This window comes from Lepus europaeus, chromosome 5 (assembly GCF_033115175.1).
Source record: "Lepus europaeus isolate LE1 chromosome 5, mLepTim1.pri, whole genome shotgun sequence".
In the NCBI taxonomy this organism is placed as follows: Eukaryota; Metazoa; Chordata; class Mammalia; order Lagomorpha; family Leporidae; genus Lepus; species Lepus europaeus.
In genome coordinates this window covers 157,228,278-157,248,818 of record NC_084831.1, presented here as the reverse complement: position 1 = coordinate 157,248,818, position 20,541 = coordinate 157,228,278, and the positions used below count along the sequence as shown (strand labels likewise).

At 41.5% G+C, this 20,541-nt stretch overlaps 2 protein-coding genes across 6 annotated transcripts in view; both read left to right on the top strand.

Moving 5' to 3' along the window:
* Positions 1-20,541, top strand: part of RABGAP1L (RAB GTPase activating protein 1 like) — an 803,019-nt gene that overhangs the window by 292,181 nt on the left and 490,297 nt on the right. The gene's annotated exons all lie outside the window — the stretch shown is intronic.
* On the top strand, positions 7,214-8,299 carry GPR52 (G protein-coupled receptor 52). The gene has a single exon (XM_062193840.1). The coding sequence runs from the start codon at positions 7,214-7,216 to the stop codon at positions 8,297-8,299; it is 1,086 nt and encodes a 361-aa protein (XP_062049824.1).

Here is a 20,541-nt window from a genome sequence, read left to right as displayed (position 1 = left end):
TTAGCCTGTTAAGCCACAGCATCGGCCTGATAGATACATTCTGAATGCATGCACCTTTTGGTACCTTTCAAAAGTATCTTAAGGCCGGCGCCACGGCTCACTAGGCTAGTCCTCCGCCTTGTGGCGCCGGCACACCAGGTTCTAGTCCCATTCGGGGCACCGATCCTGTCCCGGTTGCCCCTCTTCCAGGCCAGCTCTCTGCTGTGACCAGGGAGTGCAGTGGAGGATGGCCCAAGTGCTTGGGCCCTGCACCCGCATGGGAGACCAGGAGAAGCACCTGGCTCCTGCCATCGGATCAGCGCGGTGCGCCGGCCGCAGCGCGCTACCGCGGCAGCCATTGGAGGGTGAACCCATGGCAAAAGGAAGACCTTTCTCTCTCTCTGTCTCTCTCTCACTGTCCACTCTGCCTGTCAAAAAAAAAAAAAAAAAAAAAAAAAAGACACAGCTTTTATATTAGCCTCTATCCTGTTACTTTTTGTGACAGTGGGAATGATTTTCAAAAAGCTTGTGGAAAATGCATGTTATGGAAAAAACTGCACAGATTTCAGAATTTATTGCATGAAAATGAACTTTTTTAAAGATTTTTAATTTATTTATTTGACAGGTAGAGTTATAGACAATGAGAGAGAAAGACAGAGAGAAAGGTCTTCCATCCATTGGTTCACTCCCCAAATGGCCGCTATGGCTGGAGCTACGCCAATCCAAACCCAGGAGCCAGGTGCCTCTTCCTGGTCTCCCACACAGGCGCAGGGACCCAAGCACTTGGGCCATCCTCCACTGCCTTCCCAGGCCACAGCAGAGAGCTGGACTGGAAGAGGAGCAGATGGGACTAGAACCTGGTGCCCATATGGGATGCCAGTAACTCAGGTGGAGGATTTCAGGGCTACGGTGCCTGCCCTGAAAATAAACTTTTTTTTTTTTTTTTTTTTTTTTTTTTTGACAAGCAGAGTGGACAGTGCGAGAGAGAGACAGAGAGAAAGGTCTTCCTTTTGCCATTGGTTCACCCTGCAGCCAACGCATTGCGCTGATCTGAAGGCAGGAGCCAGGTGCTCCTCCTGGCACTTGGGCCATCCTCCACCGCATTCCCGGGCCACAGCAGAGAGCTGGCCTGGAAGAGGGGCAACTGGGACAGAATCCGGCGCCCCGACCGGGACTAGAACCCAGTGTGCCGACGCCGCAGGCGGAGGGATTAGCCTATTGAGCCACGACGCCGGCCGAAAATAAACTTTCAATTCCAGCTTCTTAAAAACTTTTTGAAGTGCTCTTGTATTTACTTATATAGTTCATTTTGATGGTCATTGCCTACTAATTTATCCTATTTTAAATATTCATTTTTTTAAAGATTTTTTTTATTTGAAAGGCAGAGTTACAGAGAGAGGGGGAGGGAGGAATGGAAAGACAGAGTCATAGGTATTCCATCTGCTGGTTCATTCCCCAAATGGCTACAATGACCAGGGCTGGGCTAGGCTGGGTCAAAGCCAGGAGCCGTGAGCTTCATCCAGGTCTTCCATGTGGCTGGCAGGGGCCCAAGTATTTGGGCCATTTTCCACTGCTTTCCAAGGTGCCATTTTCAGGGAATTGTATCACCAATGAAACAGCCCGGGAACCTGAGCCAGTGTCCATATGGGATGCTGGCATTGCAGGCAGTGGCTTAACCCACTGTGCTACAATGCTGACCCCAAGTGCCTGTTGTCCTGTTTCTCTATTGATGCCTGTTGTCCGGCTTGCTTTGCTGTTAGGTCTATTAAGTAATTTGAATTGGCTGGATATTTTTTAATACTGAAGTAACTGACACATATGAAAGAATATATAAAACTCCTCATCTAAGGTATAAATAAAAAAATCAGATGCCTGTGATTTATCACCTAATAAAGTTACACAGTTTTAGTTGTTAGAAGTAATTGTGAAATAATTCCAAATAATTACTCTTAGATATTTCACAATTAGAATTCATCAGTTGAAAGGAGCGATAGTCAATGATGATTATAAAAAGAATGGCAGTAATAAAACAGCCGATGACCCCTAAAATGAAGAGAATGATGCCTATTATAAAAGCAAAGAATGCTTTATATAATAAGCTAAGTCAACATGATATTAGTGCCTCTTTGTTACTAGATCCTCACATTATAAATTAGTTCTGATTGGAGTCAGCACAGAGAGAAAGGATAGAAAAGCACTCAAGAGGCTAGGAGAGTCAGTTGCTGAGAAGAAAATGACCTTGCCAGACCTCCTGAAGCTGAAGGAGACTCAGTGGGTCACAGGCACTGCTTCTCAGACTTGTCTCGTGTTGGCATAACCCTGTAGAAGCATGTGTCATTGTGGATTATTCACAGTGCTTTTAGTTTCCCGTCCTTGCCAGGGATTACTTTTGGAAATAAGCATGGCCAGCTCAAACAATCCAATATTTGAATTTCCTTAAATGAGATTTTTTTTTTTTTTTTTTTTGGATTGGATCAGTAATCTGGAAATAATGGGCTTCAGAACTGTTTTAAAAGCACATGAAGGGAAGGGCCGGCGCCATGGCTCACCTGGGCCCCTGCACCTGGCTCCTGGCTTCGGACCGGCACAGTGCCAGCCGTAGCAGCCATTTTGGGGGGTGAACCAACGGAAGGAAGTCCTTTCTCTCTCTCTCTCACTGTTGAACTCTGCCTGTCAAAAAAATAAAAATAAAATAAAAGCACATGAAGGGTCAGATGAGGCGCAGCAGGTTAAGTGCTGCTTGGGGAGCCATCCTGGCTACTCTGCTTCTGATCCGGCTTCCTGCTGATGCACCCTGGGAGGCAGCAGCTAACAGCTTTAAGTGCTCGGGCCCCTGCAGCCATGTGAGAGAACTAGATGGAGTTCCTGGCTTCTGGCTTCATCCTGGCCCAGACCTGGAAGTTGCCAGCATCTGGGGAGGGAGTGAACCAGAGGAAGCGAGGAGGATCTCTCTCATTCTCTTTCCATAAGTAAAAAATAATTAAATAAATGTTAGAAGTATGTAAAGACTATGCATTTTTTAAAGACGATTTGAGAGGCAGAGAGTTACAGAGAGTTGGAGAGACAGAGAGAAAGTTCTGTCTATTGGTTCACTCCCCCAGTGGCCTCAATGGCTAGCAGTAGGTCTCCCATGTGGATGTGGATGCAGGGACCCAAGGACTTGGGCCATCTTGCATTGCTTTCCCAGGCCATAGCAGAGAGCTGGATTAGAAGAGGAGCAGCTGAGACAGGAACTGGTGCCCATATGGTATGCTGGCACTGCAGGTGGAGGCTTAGCTCACTACACCACAGTGCCAGCCTCTAAGACTATACTTTTAAAATGATTTGTTTATATTTTGGCAACTTGAGGTGGCTATAGTAGTTGATATACTTTAGTTTTTCAATGTTTTCATGGTAAAGTGTAATATTTACTTGACTTTAAATGGAATATAGAAACTGTCTACATTTATGAATATAAAGTATAAATTTATTTTCAATATTTATTACTGTACTAGAGAATGTTTGATGCAGTCTTATTTGATGTACATGCTTTTAGGTATCTCTGAAAGTAGAAATGCAATACTGACATTGTGGCGCGGTGCATCAAGCCGCCACTTGTGATGCCAGCATCCCATATCTGAGTCGGCTGCCCTGCTGCTGATCCAGCTTTCTGCTGAGCCCAAGGGCCAGAGTGCCTGCCACCCACAGAGGAGTCCAGGATGGAGTTCTGGGCGCCTGGCTTTGCCGTTTGGGGAGTGAGCCAGTGGATGGAAGACAGCGCGCTCGCGCTCTCTCGCTGTGCCTTTAAATAAATACATGAATACATCTTTTCTTAAAAATGTCAAAATGCTTCCAGTGAAATAGGACTTTCTAGGTTCTTTTGTGTTAAAAATATTTTTCTTTTAAATATAACCATGGTATTCTTTGAAAACTGTTATTCTAGCTTATATCTGATAACGAGAAATGTACTTGCTATTATATATTTCATCTAAGCCTCCAAAAATTTTAGCAATGACCTCATCTTAAAAGGCAGTGTAACATAAAAGAAAGAATTGAGATTTATAGTTTTTAAAAATTATTTTTATGAAATCTGAAGTAATTCTTCTAAGATGTTACCTTACTGGCAGCCATCAAGAGAAAGGAGAGGGGGGTGGGTTTTATCATGCATTGTTAGAAATGACAGTTTTGACCTGTTTTAATTTGCAGCTTCACACTTGGTAACAGTAGGGAAGTTGTACTTACCGACTCTGGTAGTACCTACTTTCTTCATTTGGAAAAAGATGTTGCTGGTACCTACTTGATCTGGATGTAAGGTTTTCATAGAGAAAAACTATGTAGATAAAGCTCATAGCATAATGCATGCACACAATGAATGCTATCTTCAGTTTGCATCGTAATTTCCCCAATTTAATTCTGAATTAATTTTAAATTTGTCCTAAGTTACTTTTAAAAAAAGTACTTATTCTGTAAGAAATACGTTAAAAGTACTTAATAGTTTTCTACAGTAAGCCACATTATTTAAGCTTTCTTCTAACTTTGGTATATGTAGCTCAATCACTCTAGGACAAATTTCTTTGACCTTATTTTTTTCCCACATTGGGACAAAACGTGAACTAAACCATCTTTCTATTGATTCTAATACCGATAGTCTTCTTAGATCATATTGGAACTTCAGTATTTCCCTGGAGAGATTCGAATGTAGTGGTGTTGATTCCAGTACTTTGTTGATATAGCTCGATACCACTGAGCTCAGCAATTTTGTGTAGGTGTGGCAGGGATTGGAGAGGTTAGTAAAGGAATTTTATCCTGGACCAATCAAAATATAGCCATCTAATTTAGAAAGCAAAGCTGGTAGCCATATCACTTGAGTTTGTGGAGAGTGGGCTGATTTTTAATAATTAATAAGTTTTTTCTGCCAGTGAGTGCTAGATTACTGCTGACTTTTTGGTGTCATAGTACCTTGAGGTCCTTTCTTCACGGGGTTTAAAGGTGTATACCAGGTTTTCAGTCTGTCCTGTCCTTAGGAAATAATCCTTTCACACGAGGTAAGGAGAAAACCTCTGGAAGTTCTCCGATGCCGTGAATATATTGTAGGGATCGGTCAGTTCTATTGTCTTCTTTTGTCAGTCTTGATCGGAGCTCGCAGAGTAAGTCTGTGAGCCTGCATGTGCCTGGCAACTGTTACCTAGTGACAGTTTCAGCTGCAGTAGCCATTGGCTGTGCTGTTGATTGGGGCAGTAGGACCGAGTCACCTTTCTCATGGTGAGTTCTGCATCAGCTCAGGATGGGAAGGAGCAGCAGGGGCCGGGCTCAGGTGGAGACAGTGATACTGAGAGACTGAAGAATATGCCGACAGCATCCTGCTAGCTGCATCCCAGTAAATCGGACTTCTGAACCAAGCAGCCCAGCCTAGCAGCTGATAAGAGTGCATGTAGGTGAGAAGATTACCTTATTCCGGTAACAAGAGGACTCTTTTGTGATAAGTGAAATTAGGAATTTGCAGGAAGAATATCCTGTGGCTGTTTTAGAAGAAGAAGGACCTCACTGAATGACTTGGTGTTGCACCAGAAAATAACTTTGAGAAGAATGCTTTGTGTTAAGCTGCTGCATTGCTCCTGAAGGAACTGTTTTTATTTCCAGTGCATGCTGTCTCTTCAAAAGGTACGGCAACAAAGATTGACAAGATGCTCTCTGAAATGCCCGCACTTTAAAAGACTTGGCAAATGTTAACCTGATACCAGAATGACCTTGGAAGCCTTTTTGGATGGATTTTATCCTGCCAGTCTTTCCGTATTTCAAACATTAGGATATAAACTCATCTTGATGCATTGGGGGTATTTTAATACAAGACTCTATTATAGCTTCATACCTAATGGCCCCTATATCAATTGAGCATTTGCTCAAAATAGAACACAGAAATAGAAGAGACATTTTCTTAGCATATGGCTGCTTCATAACTGCAAATATAGTAAATATGGTTGTTTTCCACTTTCAGAAGATCTTGCTGAAGAAATGATTTAGTGTTAATCATCTAATGACAATTGAAAAGGTATAGCAAAATAGAGTATGAAGCCTACTAGACATACCTGTCATTAATAATGACGTTATTTCTAATCTAAGCTCAGAGTACATAGGAAAGTGTGTGCTACTGTCTAAATTTCATAAATGTTTACATACATGTGAGGTACAGGTATGCTTGCAAAGGTGAAAATTAACTGAGCTATCTGTTTTACTATGTTCCACTGAATGGAAAGAGGAATACCAATTAATGCAAGTTATTTTCAGTTATATTTGTCACTGTCGGAATTGATGGCAAAAGTATTTATTTTTATTTTCAAAGGGAAGAGGTATAAATTACATTGGTGGTAGGAGCACCGGTAACTATAATGGGCTGAAATTGTTTGTATGTAAATGCTTAAAAAAAGTATGCAGAATTACAACTTTAGAAGTTCATAATTTGTCATTTGTTAATTGTTGTATATTTTCTTCCCTTTTGAAAACACACTTTTTTTTCTCACAAAAGTTATAGGGCAGTCTGGAGTCTGTTTGTGAAACCTATTCTGCTCTTTGTGCCCACAGAAAGATAAATCTTTGAAATTGACCATAATGTGTTTTCTTAATCTCTTTTTAAAAAATGAGAGAAACGTGGACCTACCAGCAACAAATCCTGAACTGAACCCAAAGATACTCTTTGCCACAACGAACTTTTTCTTTTCCTCCCAACCAAATGTGAGCTCTTAATTATTTAAATTCTAAAATTTGAATGGGTTTTTCCTAAGTGAAGCAGGAAGCCTGAGACAATTTAAGACCTTCTTTTCTCATTCTTCCTAGTCGATCTCTAAGACAGTACCTCTTTCAGGAGGACGAAGGACCACAGAAGCTCTTTCTCCCTGTGCGTGCTTGCCTTCTTTTTACAGATGTCATTTCTCACAGTGCAGGGTAGGAAGAAATGCTTTTCTCTAGGCGTGCCTTGTATCTGCACAAAGTTGTTTGCGAGCACTGGAAGGAGCTAATCGGTGACCTGTTTTCACCTCCTTTCTAGCTAACTCCCCTCCTCCTCTGCCCCCAAAGCCGAGGTGTGTCACTGCTGACCTGAGGCTGAGGAGGAGACTCTTTGGGACACTCAGCTGTGCCAGAAGCTCTGACACTGTCTCCTGCCGCAGGTTCTGAGCCACTTGTGTGCAGAGTTGAACAGATGCTGGGCAGGGCACTTGCTTGTCACAGCCAAGACTGCAGGTTCCCCTGATTTCAAGCCATGAATGATTCTAAGTGGACTGAATGGAGGATCGTGAACATGAGCAGTGGCATTGTGAACGTGTCCGAGCGTCACTCCTGCCCACTTGGATTTGGCCACTACAGCGCGGTGGATGTCTGCATCTTTGAGACAGCCGTGATTGTCTTGCTGACATTTCTAATCATTGCTGGAAATCTCACAGTCATCTTTGTCTTTCACTGTGCTCCACTCCTACACCACTATACTACCAGCTATTTCATTCAAACAATGGCGTACGCTGATCTTTTCGTTGGAGTTAGCTGCCTGGTTCCCACTCTCTCACTTCTCCACTACTCCACAGGTGTCCACGAGTCGTTGACTTGCCAGATTTTTGGATATATCATTTCCGTTCTGAAAAGTGTTTCCATGGCCTGTCTGGCTTGCATCAGTGTGGATCGCTATCTTGCAATAACCAAGCCTCTGTCCTACAATCAGCTGGTCACTCCTTGTCGCCTGAGAATTTGCATTATTTTGATCTGGCTCTACTCCTGCCTGGTCTTCTTGCCTTCCTTCTTCGGCTGGGGGAAACCTGGTTACCACGGTGACATTTTTGAGTGGTGTGCCACCTCTTGGCTCACGAGTGCCTATTTCACTGGCTTTATTGTTTGTTTACTTTATGCTCCTGCTGCCTTTGTTGTCTGCTTCACTTACTTCCACATTTTCAAAATCTGCCGGCAGCACACCAAAGAGATCAGTGACCGAAGAGCCCGGTTCCCTAGCCATGAGGTAGACGCCTCTAGAGAGACTGGACATAGCCCTGACCGCCGCTACGCCATGGTTTTGTTTAGGATAACCAGTGTGTTTTACATGCTGTGGCTCCCTTATATCATTTACTTTCTTCTGGAAAGCTCCCGAGTCTTGGACAATCCGACATTGTCATTCTTAACGACCTGGCTGGCTATAAGTAACAGTTTCTGTAACTGTGTGATCTATAGCCTCTCCAACAGCGTTTTCCGGCTTGGCCTCCGCAGACTGTCCCAGACAATGTGCACGTCTTGTATGTGTGTGGACGATCAGGATGCACGAGACCCCAAGCCTAGGAAACGGGCTAATTCCTGCTCCATTTGAGGAGAGCCACACAGACAATCACATGCAACCTGACAGTGATTCTGGATTGTATTCTTGATTCATCTGGAAATTGCCACCAGAGAAACACTTACTTGAATAGTTGACTGTGAAATGAAGGATGAAACTAAAGGTCCCCCCCCCCCCTTCATGAAAAAAACTAAAGGAAAGATGTATAGATGGTAACTTAAAGAGATAATTATAGTGTGTGAGTATAAATGTACAGTATTAAGGAAAATTAAGCACTGAGGATGAAAAAGGTGTCTCAGTTCTTGTCTAGGACAGGAGCAAGCCCCCTGGATGTCTCTGTCTCCCTGTTTGTATTCTCTGCCTGTCTGTCTGTCTCTGATTTTGTGCCTCTCCATTTCTCTCACTCTCTGTGTTTGTAAAAGTTGTCACTTAGCTAAATTGCCCCTTATAGAAAAATGCTACATATTATATATGTGGCAAAGTATAACCTTTGCATCAAAGTGTATTTTTAAGCACACTAATTATAATCCCTAAGTGGTCTCTTCTTGGAGGATCTGCAGTAAGTGTTTTTTATTGCTTGCCACAGGACCCTTTAGTTTATGTTTTTGTAATCTTTGCTGCAGAAATTTCCTGCTACAAACAAAAGCAAACAGTACTTTAGTTTCTTCTAGGTAAAGTGGCATTTGCTCCCCCCCCCGCCTTAACAACCTGCTTTTTTTTTTTTTTTTTCCTCTCTCCATTTTTCTTGATCTGCATCCTTTTTATAATTTACTTCCGGAACTGGCTTAGCTAATAAAGGAAGCTACTGCATAAAACAATCATAATGTGAAATAATTTATTCCTTTCAATGAAGCAATCTAGTAGTAGTCTGTTGAGAGATTATGTTATATATTTTAATTGGCTTTGGAAACATTTTTATGTGATTCCTTTTAAATTAGTTCATGTGTCTAATGCAGTGTCATTTTGCTGTGATAAACCTTGGTTTTTCTTTAAAAAAAGCCCACCAGTGATTTTAATACAGAGTCTGGGTGTTCACCCAGCAGTAAGTTGTCACTCTTAATGTCACTTGGAATGTTCTTAAAAAAAAAAAAAGTAAAAAGTAAAATGTTAACCTTTCTGTGTTAGGTCTCCAATAACTTCCTGTTATATCCCCTAGTCCTTTATGTGATAGGAGTTTGCACATACTATATTTTTTACAACAAAGAAAATATAAAATATATTATGTGATCTGTGCCTAATGTTTTCTTAGCACAATATATAGATCAATGTTGCTTCAGTTGTCAACATTGGGAAAAATATATACAAAAACTTATTTTAAGAGAAAAATACTTTTGTGTAGATATTATTTAGATATTTATAGTAGACAAAGCTGCATCCTTAGTGCTGCTGAGATTATAATGTACTTAGTTATTACATACAGGTAAGAGCTGTCAGTATTTTCTTTTGTAACGATCTGTTTTCAGATGCAGAGATTAACTTATTTTTTAGTGTGCTATATGGGATGGTGTAATATATTGTTAGGGGTTTAGGTGAGGCGAGAAGGCATTTGGAGAATTAGTTGTGAAGCAGGTATGAACAGTAAAATATCTAAATCTTTTTTTATTTTTACCATGAGTTTCCTGCCTGAAGATATTTTAAAATTTCTATCAAAATACTGAGTATTTTTCTTCTCAGCATTTTCTGATTTCCTTGTTGTATGAAGTGCATTATATGAAACGTGCCTATGACCTCAAGTTCGCAGGGAGCTCTGTTTGCACATTGGTGGTTCGATTTTGGAGACCCTTTTGTGAAAATACTGTTGTTCTGAACCTCTGGCTATTTTCAACATGTAAGAAAGGTTTAAATAAAGAGTAAACTAGTATTCTAAATATCAAAATCAGGCTTTGCTTTTGTTTAATTAAATGCTTGTTTAGAACAAGACTTTACTTGTTTGGGAATTAAAATCTACTTGTCTTAGAGTTCTGTAGTGTGGGTTTGTATTGCTTCTTCTCCTTTGTTTGCCTGTACCATCTTGGGTGAGTCGAATTGTTGCTTTTAAATTTAGACCTGTGCAAGGAAAACAAGGTTCAAGGAAACACAGACCTGCTAACTTTTCAAGTCTTACAAATAAAACGTTCAGAATTGTATGTATTACTTGGGAATCAGATTGGGCTTTAGTTTGGAGTAGCTTTAAAAAAAAGTGGAAGCTCTGTTCTGAAAGGTTAAGGCTGTGCTTGGCATTTTCTCTGCTGACTTTTCCTCCAAACAACTAACAACGGCCTGTGCACAGGCGCCCTGTTAAGTTTTGCACACATGCCAAGATTTAATCCTTACTCCAGCCCTTTGAGGTAACACTGTTAGTATTCTCCCTTGAGAGAGGAGGAAACCGAAGACAATGATGTCTAAGGTCACTGCAGAGCTTGGTGTAGGAACTGCCAGCACACCCTGTCGGCCTGGCCGCAGCCCTTTCACTTCCCCACCACACCCTGCTGCTTTCTTTTCAAAAGCCCACAAGCCCTTGGACCTCTCTCTGTACCTTTTCCCTGTACAACTTCTCTGAGTTTTTATTATTTTTTAAATTTTTTCTCTCTATCTTAAGTCATTTGTTTAGGTTCTTTGCTTACATTTCTTTATTAAAATAGCAATCAGAAAACCCCAAACTTAGGAATTTGGAATGTAAACAAACTGAAAATCTGGCATGGCATCTCCTTGATATATTTTTCTTTAAGATTTATTTATTATTATTTTTTTTTACAGAGAGAGAGAGAGAGAGAGAAAGAGAGAGAAAGGTCTTCCTTCCCTTGGTTCCCCCTCTAAATGGCCACTACAGCCAGTGTGGTGCGGCTGGTGCACTGTGCCGATCCGAAGCCAGGAGCCAGGTGCTTCCTCCTGGTCTCCCATGCGGGTGCAGGGCCCAAGGACTTGGGCCATCCCTCCACTGCCTTCCCGGGCCACAGCAGAGAGCTGGCCTGGAAGAAGAGCAACCGGGACAGAATCCGGCGCCCCAACCGGGGCTAGAACCCGGGGTGCCGGCGCCGCAGGCAGAGGATTAGCCAAGTGAGCCGCGGCGCTGGCCTAAGATTTATTTTTGTATTTATTTGAAAGAGTTACAGAGAGAGGTAGAGACAGAGAGAGGTCTTCTATCTGCTGGTTCACTCCCCAGATGGCTGCAACGGCTGGAGCTACGCCGATCCGAAGCCACAAGCCAGGAGCTTCTTCCACGTCTCCCACATGGGTGCAGGAGCCCAAGGACTTGGGCCATCTTCTACTGCTATCCCAGGCAATAGCAGAGAGCTGGATTGGAAAAGGAGCAGCCAGGACTAGAACCGGTACCTATATGGGATGCCAGCACTTCAGGCCAGGGCTTTAACCCTCTGCACCACAGCACTGGCCCCCAGCCTTGATATAGTTTTGTTCACTGTTTGTTAAGGTTTCCTGAATAATTTTCAAATGTCAATGAATTTCTTTTTAAAAATGATTTGCAAAGAGGCAGAATATAAAGGAAATGCTTTATCGTGGACTAAAAGAGGCTAGTTGCAGATTTATGTTCTTCATTTACTATAATGTTTCATGTGTAAGGGAAGCCATATCCTTTTGACATTTTAATACGCATTTCTATGCAAACATAGCACTTTCAAAATATGTCTTTCTTAGAGTAACTTAAGAACAGGAAAAATAACCATTTTCCCCATCATCATATTGTGCTGATTATCCAGGTTGTTTATAAATGGTATGCCTGGGCCGGCGCTGTGGCTTAACAGGCTAATCCTCCACCTTGCGGCACCGGCACACCGGGTTCTAGTCCCGGTCGGGGCGCCGGATTCTATCCCAGTTGCCCCTCTTCCAGGCCAGCTCTCTGCTATGGCCCAGGAAGGCAGTGGAGGATGGCCCAAGTCCTTGGGACCTGCACCCGCATAGGAGACCAGGAGAAGCACCTGGCTTCGGATCAGCATGATGCGCCGGCCGCAGCGGCCATTGCAGGGTGAACCAATGGCAAAAAGGAAGACCTTTCTCTCTGCCTCTCTCTCTCACTGTCCACTCTGCCTGTCAAAAAAAAAAAAAAAAAAAAAAAAAGAAAGAAAGAAAGAAAAATAAATAAATAAATGGTATGCCTGAAAATAATGATCTATTCTGTATCTGAAGATTCTTATGTAGTTGTTTCTAAAATTGTACAGTAGTGAAAGTCTTAATAACCCTATTAGTATATGATACTGGGCTGAAATCATGGCCCTCATAGGCCATTTTGCCTTAGATGAGATACTGAATGTTCGAAATGCTTTAGTTTTGTCATTGACGCTGTACCTCCTTGTTCAGCGGGATTTGAGGACTAAGTAAGAGTTTGTAGTCTGAGTGCTCGCCGTGACCCCTGGCACATACCAATGTGTTAGCTGCTGTCTTTGTGGGTATTCTGTTTCTTATCATCACAACTTAAAGATGATCAATGGAAATTTAAACCAAAGTCATCTATTGAGCATTAGGGTATCCTAAGATAGTAGTTTTCTGATGTAACACATTTGTGGTTAAACTCGAGTATTTTGAAATATAGAAAAGTTCCGTGTTTTCTGAAAGTTCATTTTCCAGGAATCACTATCCATCAAGACATCGCTTGAGGTTGCAGACACCCAGAAAGCAGATGTTGAGACGAGACAGTGTGGTTCTGCGATTCACCTGCCTCCTTACTTTCACTGTTAAATACGCTTATGCAGTTTTTGGAATTTGCTCATTAAGGGGCAGTAGGAGGAAAGGATTGTCCATGAATGCCGTAACATTCACCTTCACATTTTAATTTTCTTCATTTACTAGAATGGAATTTAAGATATTTTGTCATATGCATGTTACCTAGAAGTAACAATAATTAATAAACTGGTTTGCTGACAGATAAAATGAATTATATGAATTTAAAAATAAATGAAGTTGTTGCCTTAAAGGACTTCCCTCTGTCCTTTCCTATCCTGGGTACTAATCATTGGATGTTAAAAGCTAAATGACTGTGTAATAAGCAGACAAAAAAGATCAAGATGTGGAGAATCTACTGGTATAACACAAGCATCGCAGAGTTTTAGGTAGGACCAACATCGTGCATACACACTCTGCGTGGCTGGATCAATGCCATCATATTTTTTTTTTTTGAAAGATTTATTTATTTTACTTGAAATTCAGAGTTAAACAGAAAAGGTGAGGCAGAGAAAGAGAGAGAGAGAGAGAGAGAGATCTTCCATCTGATGATTCACTCCCCAGTTGGCGCAACGGCTGGAGTTGTGCTGATCCGAAGCCAGGAGCCAGGATCCAGGAGCTGCTTCCAGGTCTCCCATGCAAGTGCAGGGTCCCAAGGGCTTGAGCCATCTTCTGCTGCCTTCCCAGACCATAGCAGAGAGCTGAATCGGAAGAGGAGCAGCCGAGACTAGAAATGGTGCCCATATGGGATGCCAGCACTGCAGGTGGTGGCTTTACTTGCTATGCCACGGTGCCAGCCCCAGTTCCATCATATTCTACATGGAGGTCCCAGCCAGATTCTCTTTTTCCTGAGCAAATTTTAACTCGACCCTAGGATTTGAAAGAATGTATACAAAGTGGACCATTATATTGAGGAAAACAATATCTAGAAAAAATACAAATTTTATTTATAATATTTCCAAGAAATGAAATTTTATTCAGTGCTAATTTTGCCCTGTAATTTAAGCTATTCATAACTTTTTTTTTTTTTTTTTTTTTGGACAGGCAGAGTAGACAGAGAAAGGTATTCCTTTTCCGTTGGTTCACCCCCCAATGGCTGCTGCGGCCGGTGCACTGTGCTGATCCGAAGGCAGGAGCCAGGTGCTTATCCTGGTCTCCCATGCGGGAGACTGGAAGAGGAGCAACTGGGGCAGAATCCGGCGCCCCGACTGGGACTAGAACCTGGTGTGCCGGCGCCGCAGGCGGAGGATTAGCCTATTGAGCCGCGGCACCGGCCTCTATTCCTAACTTTTAAAACTATAATAAGAACATTCATCTTTAACATATCAAAAGTAACAGTAGGCCGGCACTGCGGCTCACTTGGTTAATCCTCTGCCTGCGGCGCCAGCATCCCATATGGGCGCCGGGTTCTAGTCCCAGCTGCTCCTCTTCCAGTCCAGCTCTTTGCTGTGTCCCGGGAGGGCAGTGGAGGATGGCCCAAGTGCTTGGGCCCTGCACCGGCACGGGAGACCAGGAGGAGGCACCTGGCTCCTGGCTTCGGATCGGCACAGCGCCAGCCGTGGCGTCCATTTTGGGAGTGAACCAAGGGAAGGAAGACCTTTCTCTCTGTCTCTCTCTCTTACTGTCTAAAACTCTACCTGTCAAATAAATAAATAAAAAATAAAAAAAAGTAACAATCATGATTTTTTTTCTACTGTGCATTTTGAAAGTTCTTATAGTGAACGTTTCTTTTATAATTAGGAAAAGAAAATATTTTATTAAAATGAATGCTGAAAATTTTTAAATGCTTTATTTATTTGAAGAAAAGTCAGAGAAAGAAATATCTTCAGATCCCAAATGCCTGCCACAGCCAGGGCTCGGCCAGGTAGAAGCCAATAGCTGGGAGCTTTGTCTGGGTCTCCCTTGAGGATGGCAGGAAGCCAAGTCTTGGGGCCAGCATCTTCTGCCTCTCAGGTGCATTCGCAGGAAGCTGGCTTGGAAGTGCAGAGCAGTCAGGATTGAATCAGGCACTCCATTTCAAATGTGGAGCTGCAGGTATCCCAAGCAGTGGCTTGACCTGCGGTGCTGTAATATCCACCCGAGTGCTGAATGTTCTTTTCTAACAATGTTTTGATATTTGACAAAATACCTTGTATTAAAACTACAGGTAACATACCCAATGCTACTGCAATCTTCTTGAGAAGATAGTTTATATAGTTTTCTGACTTCTGTTTGTTGTTTCAGTTGGATTTTCAGAGAAATTTGATGACCATCTACTTGAAATATTGGATGTCCTTGATGTATTTTCACATTAACATAAACAGTTTGATGTGTTATTTGCCGAGTCCGAAATGGATTTCAGTCACTGTAAGATTCTTTAGTGCACCATTGATGGTACCGTTCAGCAAATTTCATATCATTAAACAACAAAAGGATGGCCTGCATTAGGGAAATTGGGTCCAGCTGGTATATTAACTCCGTTTCCTAGACGTAGTCCCCCATCTCTGAAGATCATATCCATATTCACATCCATATCCTTAACTTTCTCATGGTAACTTCTCTTACATTTTTATAGATGATTTCCTATGAAAGTGAAGACAACCACAGTAATAAATGCACCAGGGGTTTGTTTTTGTCTGAAAATTTTTTTCAAGTTTTATTTATTTATTTGAAAGAGTTAGAGAGAGGGAGAGACAGAGAGAGATCAGTCTTCTATCTGCTGCTTCATGCCCCAAGACCAAAGCCAGGAGCAAAGGGCTTCATTGAAGTTTCTCATGTATAGGGCAAGGTCCCAAGCGCTTAGATCATCATCTACTGCTTCCCCAGGCCATTAGCAGGGAGCTGGATCAGAAGAGGAGCAGCTGGGACACAAACTGGTGCCTGTGTGGGATGCTGGCATCACAGATGGCACCTTTCCCCTCTACTCCATAGTGCTGGCTCCTGTCTGATAAATGTTTAGCATGGAAAGGCATACATGTTATTAGTACCTTTACCATAGTAAATGGGAATAAAATGACTTAGGCGGTCCAAATGCTAAAATTTTTAGGTGGTAAGTATGTTGTGATAGAGTAGAATTCCTTAAATGGAAATATTTGCTAAAATTCTAGAACTTCCAAAGATGATATTTATCCCAGCAAAATAATATTAGCTTTACCTTTGGAAATTTGAACCCAGTTTTACTCTATTTTATGCTTAAGCAAGTGCAACTAAGGTTGATGCCAATTAAAAATGCTCACATGCACTCTAAATTCAAGGAGTTTGAATTATCTTAATTGCAATGCACACAAAAATAAAGTACAGAGTTGTATACTCTGTTTTTTAAAATTCAAAAAGTAGCTTTTTTCTAAATGAAAAATATATTGCCACAGAATAATTATACATTTTAATGGAGTACAATGTATTCTTTCAATACCTGTATTCACTGTGTGATGATCAGATCAGGATAATTGTCTGTAACTTCTGTTGTTGTATCCATTACTACCAGCTGTTTTGCAGTATACAGTTAAGTATTTTCAACCACAGTTACCCTACTATAGAGCATTGGAAGTTATTCTGCCTATCCATGTGTACTCTTGTACCATTAACCCTCCTGGCTCTCTTGGTCTGCAGTCAAATGCTGTGCCCCTGAGCTGTAGCCCCCTACTAACCCTCCTGGCTCTCTCTCCTCCCTCCTTCACAGCCTCTGGTGATCACTCTTCTATTAAAATCAAGTTTAAACAGTGCTCGCTTCGGCAGCACATATGCTAAAATCAAGTTTAAACAGCAGAATTTATGTATTTACTTATTTGACAGAGAGGCAGAGTTGCTATCGCCTGGTTCAATTTCCAGCTGCCCATGATGGTCTGGTCTGGGCAAAGACCAAAGTTGTGAGCCAGGAACTCAGTCCAGGTCTCCCACGTGGAGGGCAGGAGGTCAGTTACTGCCTCCCTCATTTGGCTTTATCCAGAAGGTGGACTCGAGATCTTGGGGTGGATATGGAGCTCAGGCACTCCCATACGAGATGTGAGGGTTTCAACCACTTGGCCAAACTCAGCCTCATGCTCAACACTTTGAGCTTCCACGTTGAAGTAAGAATGTACAGTGTGTATCTTTCTGTGCCCGACTTTACATAACATAGTGTTCTCCAGTTCCACCCATGTTGCTGCAGACGATAGAATTGCATTCCTTTTTTGTAGCTGATACTTGATTGTGTAAATATCATAATTTCTGTTTTCATCTGTCAGTATCTTTGAATGAAATGCAGAATGTAGCAAGACATGAGTAATATGTTAGAAACAAAGTTGTGTTCATGTATATGTATCTATACTTTATGGAAAAATGCATTTAAAAACATTTGCATGTGTTGCTAAAAGTGTTCAGTATTTTATTTGAAAGGCAGAAAGAGACAGACACTGACAGATAGAGATCTTCTATGCAGTGATTTAATCTCCAAATGCCTGCAACGGCAGGGCTGGGCGTGCTGAAGCCAGGAGCTGGAAACTCAATCCAGGCCTCCCACATGAGCGGCAGAGCCTCTCCTGCTGCTTCCTGGGGTACACCTTAACAGGAAGCTGGGAGAAGGGGGCAGAGCTGCAGCCTGAACTGAGCATTCCATGGGGATTGTGAAGGTAAATATGCACTCAGGGTTTTAGTTTTTTAGAATGAATGTTGAGGCAAAACTTGGTATCTGAAAAATTAGTTTTATCTTCCTATTTTGATTATCCCAAGGAAATTTTTGTTTTTAGACTTAGGACAGAGCCAAGATCTTCAAACTTTACTAGATACTCACTTATTTGGAAATAAACTTGAAAAAGTGCATTTTGAGAGTTCCTCTTTGGAGTTAATGTTACTAAATAAGTTCCTGTGATGACTTCTGTTTTGACGAACTTCATATATCAGTTCTGCTTTCTAACTGTAACGTACCTCTTTTAATTTAGCGAGTTATTAAGGTTTACTAGAGGGCTTTATTTGATTTACTATTACATATTTTGAAGTTCAGGACACCTGGTGACAGTACAGTAGCAGCTAAGCATGTGTGTGTGGAGGGGGTGGTTCAGGGCATGTATGTATGTGTTTTACTGCTTCACTCTGTATAAGATATAAACTCTAGGGCAACCTCGCATTCGTGATTTGCAAACTTCGTAGGGTGTTTAATTACTTCCACTGGGGCTGAAGATAGACATTTTTATAGAAAACTTGAAGATCTAAGATAACATTGTTGGATGCAATTACCCATGATAAAGCTACAGAGAGAGAGGGAGAGACAGAGATCTTCCATCTTGCAGTAGTAACGGGAGATGTATTCAGGCAAGGAATATGGAGATGGATCCTGCTCTTCTCATCAAATGTGACGATTCAGAAATTATTGGACAATGATGCAAATTGCCATTTGCAAAAGCTGAAAATGCTTTTTATTATGTATAATGCACTTGACATTTTGAATTAGATGTAGCTTCTGTGAGTAAACACCATCATTTCACATACAGAAAGCTGAGGTAAGATTTTTTTAAAAAGATTTATTTATTTATTTGAAAGCCAGAGCTACAGAGAGAGAGGGAGGGACAGAGATCTTCCATCTGCTGGTTCGCTCCCCAGATGGTCGCAACAGCTAGGGCTGGACTAGCCAGGAGCCTGGAACTCCATCCAGGCTTCACATGTGAATGTCAGGGACCCAAACACTTGGGCCATCCTCTGCTGCTTTCCCAGTCCATTAGCAGGGAGCTGCATCAGAAGTGGAGCACCCAGGACATGAACCGGCGCCCGTATGGGATGCCAGCATTGCAGACAGTGGCTTAACCCACTAGGCCACAAGGGCGGCCCCCTGAGATAAAATTTTTTAAGTTACACTAACAGCATCACTTAGAGATACTACAGACTAGGTGTTTTGTCTAGCAGCAGTGTTGCCCGTGATAAGATTCTTGAATCACTTTTTGTGGATGCTTGGTGACAGAGTGACCTGATGCTTCTTTCGTGAGTAGAAAATGGCGACCTAGTTGACACATGAGAAATTGCATGTGAAATTTTATCTTTAACTTACGAGGCAAGAAAGGTTATGTTTATTTTTTATTTTATTTTTTTTGAGAATTTATTTATTTTATTTGAAAGAGTTAGAGAGATCTGCTATTAGCAGGGAGCTACATTGCAAGTGGAGTGGCTGGGACAGGAATAGATGGCCATAGAGGATGCTGGCATCGCAGGCAGTGGCTTAACCCACTATGCCACAGTTCCAGCTGCAGGATTATTTTTAAATTAACTGTATGCTGAAGGTGAGATTTTGAGCTCATGGACAGTTTTAATGAGATGTACTTTAGCCCTGAACAGTGTTTTAAAATTTCTCATGAAATTTCTTATGAAAACATGAGAATCACCTGCTGATTATATTAGGAAATTATCAACTGAGCAATATTTGCTGTGTATCTAAAACACTATAACCATAGTGATGAAGAATTGTCAAAATCATACTGTATTCATGTAACTACTTTTTAAATTTTTTTAAGATTTGTTTTATTTATATGAAAGACAAAGTTACAAAGAGAGGTAGAGACAGAGAGAGTTCTTCCATCCTCTGGTTCACTCCCAGATGGCTGCAATGCCCGAAGTCAGGAGCTAGGATCTTCTTTGGGGTCTCCCACGTGGGTGCAGGAGCCCAAGGACTTGGGCCATCTGCTTCTGCTTTCCCAGGCCACGGCAGAAAGCTGGATCAGAAGAGGAGCAGCCGGGACTAGAACCGGTGCCCATATGGGATACTGGCGCTTCAGGCCAGGGCTTTAACCCACTGTGCCACAGCACCAGCCCCTCATATAACTATTTTTGAAATATAGTCATGTTATAGTCATTGACTAATGTTCTGAAATTTGGATTTGCAGTGTTTTTGAATCCATCATAGGTTGGATTTTTCTCCAGAACTGTGAGGGAAAAGGTTTTGCTTTTTCTGACTACAGTGCTTTACACATGTTTGTGTACAGTCTGTCTTTAAAATATTTCTCAAGGAGTTGGGGATCAATGTGACTTATTGAGGTTTTAAGTAAAGCCTTTTCACTACATAATTTAGTTTTATCTCAATGAAATAATACAGTTACATAAAAATGAAAAGAACTCACAGTGATAGTATTGCCTTATAAATGTCTTTAGTTGAAACTTTCTTTTCATCGTTTCTAGTGTGTGCCTCAGATGAATAGAGATAAATTCCACTGAGTTGATTGGAAATTTTATAATATTAAATGTTTAAAATTCCCATGATGATTTTATTAATGCTTAATTTATGCCACTCATTTAAAGAGTTCACAAAATGAATTATTACAATATTCCAATTATTAAAATCTGAATAACCAGATGTTTTATATTCTTAATCAAAAATTAGGACAATAAAAATTTGTTGGTTGTGTTTTATATGTCGGAGATAAATTGAGGTTTTGTAATTCTCCTGGACTCTTCAACTACAAGAAGAACTTACTGATTTGTGGGAAACCTATAAGGGGACAGATTATTCTGTTTTACAATTGGGGGAAAGGCTGCAGAAAGCTCTTGGAACCATTCAGTAGAGTGAATGGTTAGAGACATTGGTCCATTTAAAAGTTAATTGACCCAAATATTTAGCCATCTTTGTGGGTGCAGGGGCTCTGGAGGATACCTTGGGATATTTGAAAATTTATTAAAGTGAAAAG

Coding starts and splice junctions, on each gene's coding strand:
- GPR52 (XM_062193840.1), top strand. CDS start 7,214: ATGAATGATTCTAAGTGGACTGAATGGAGGATCGTGAACATGAGCAGT.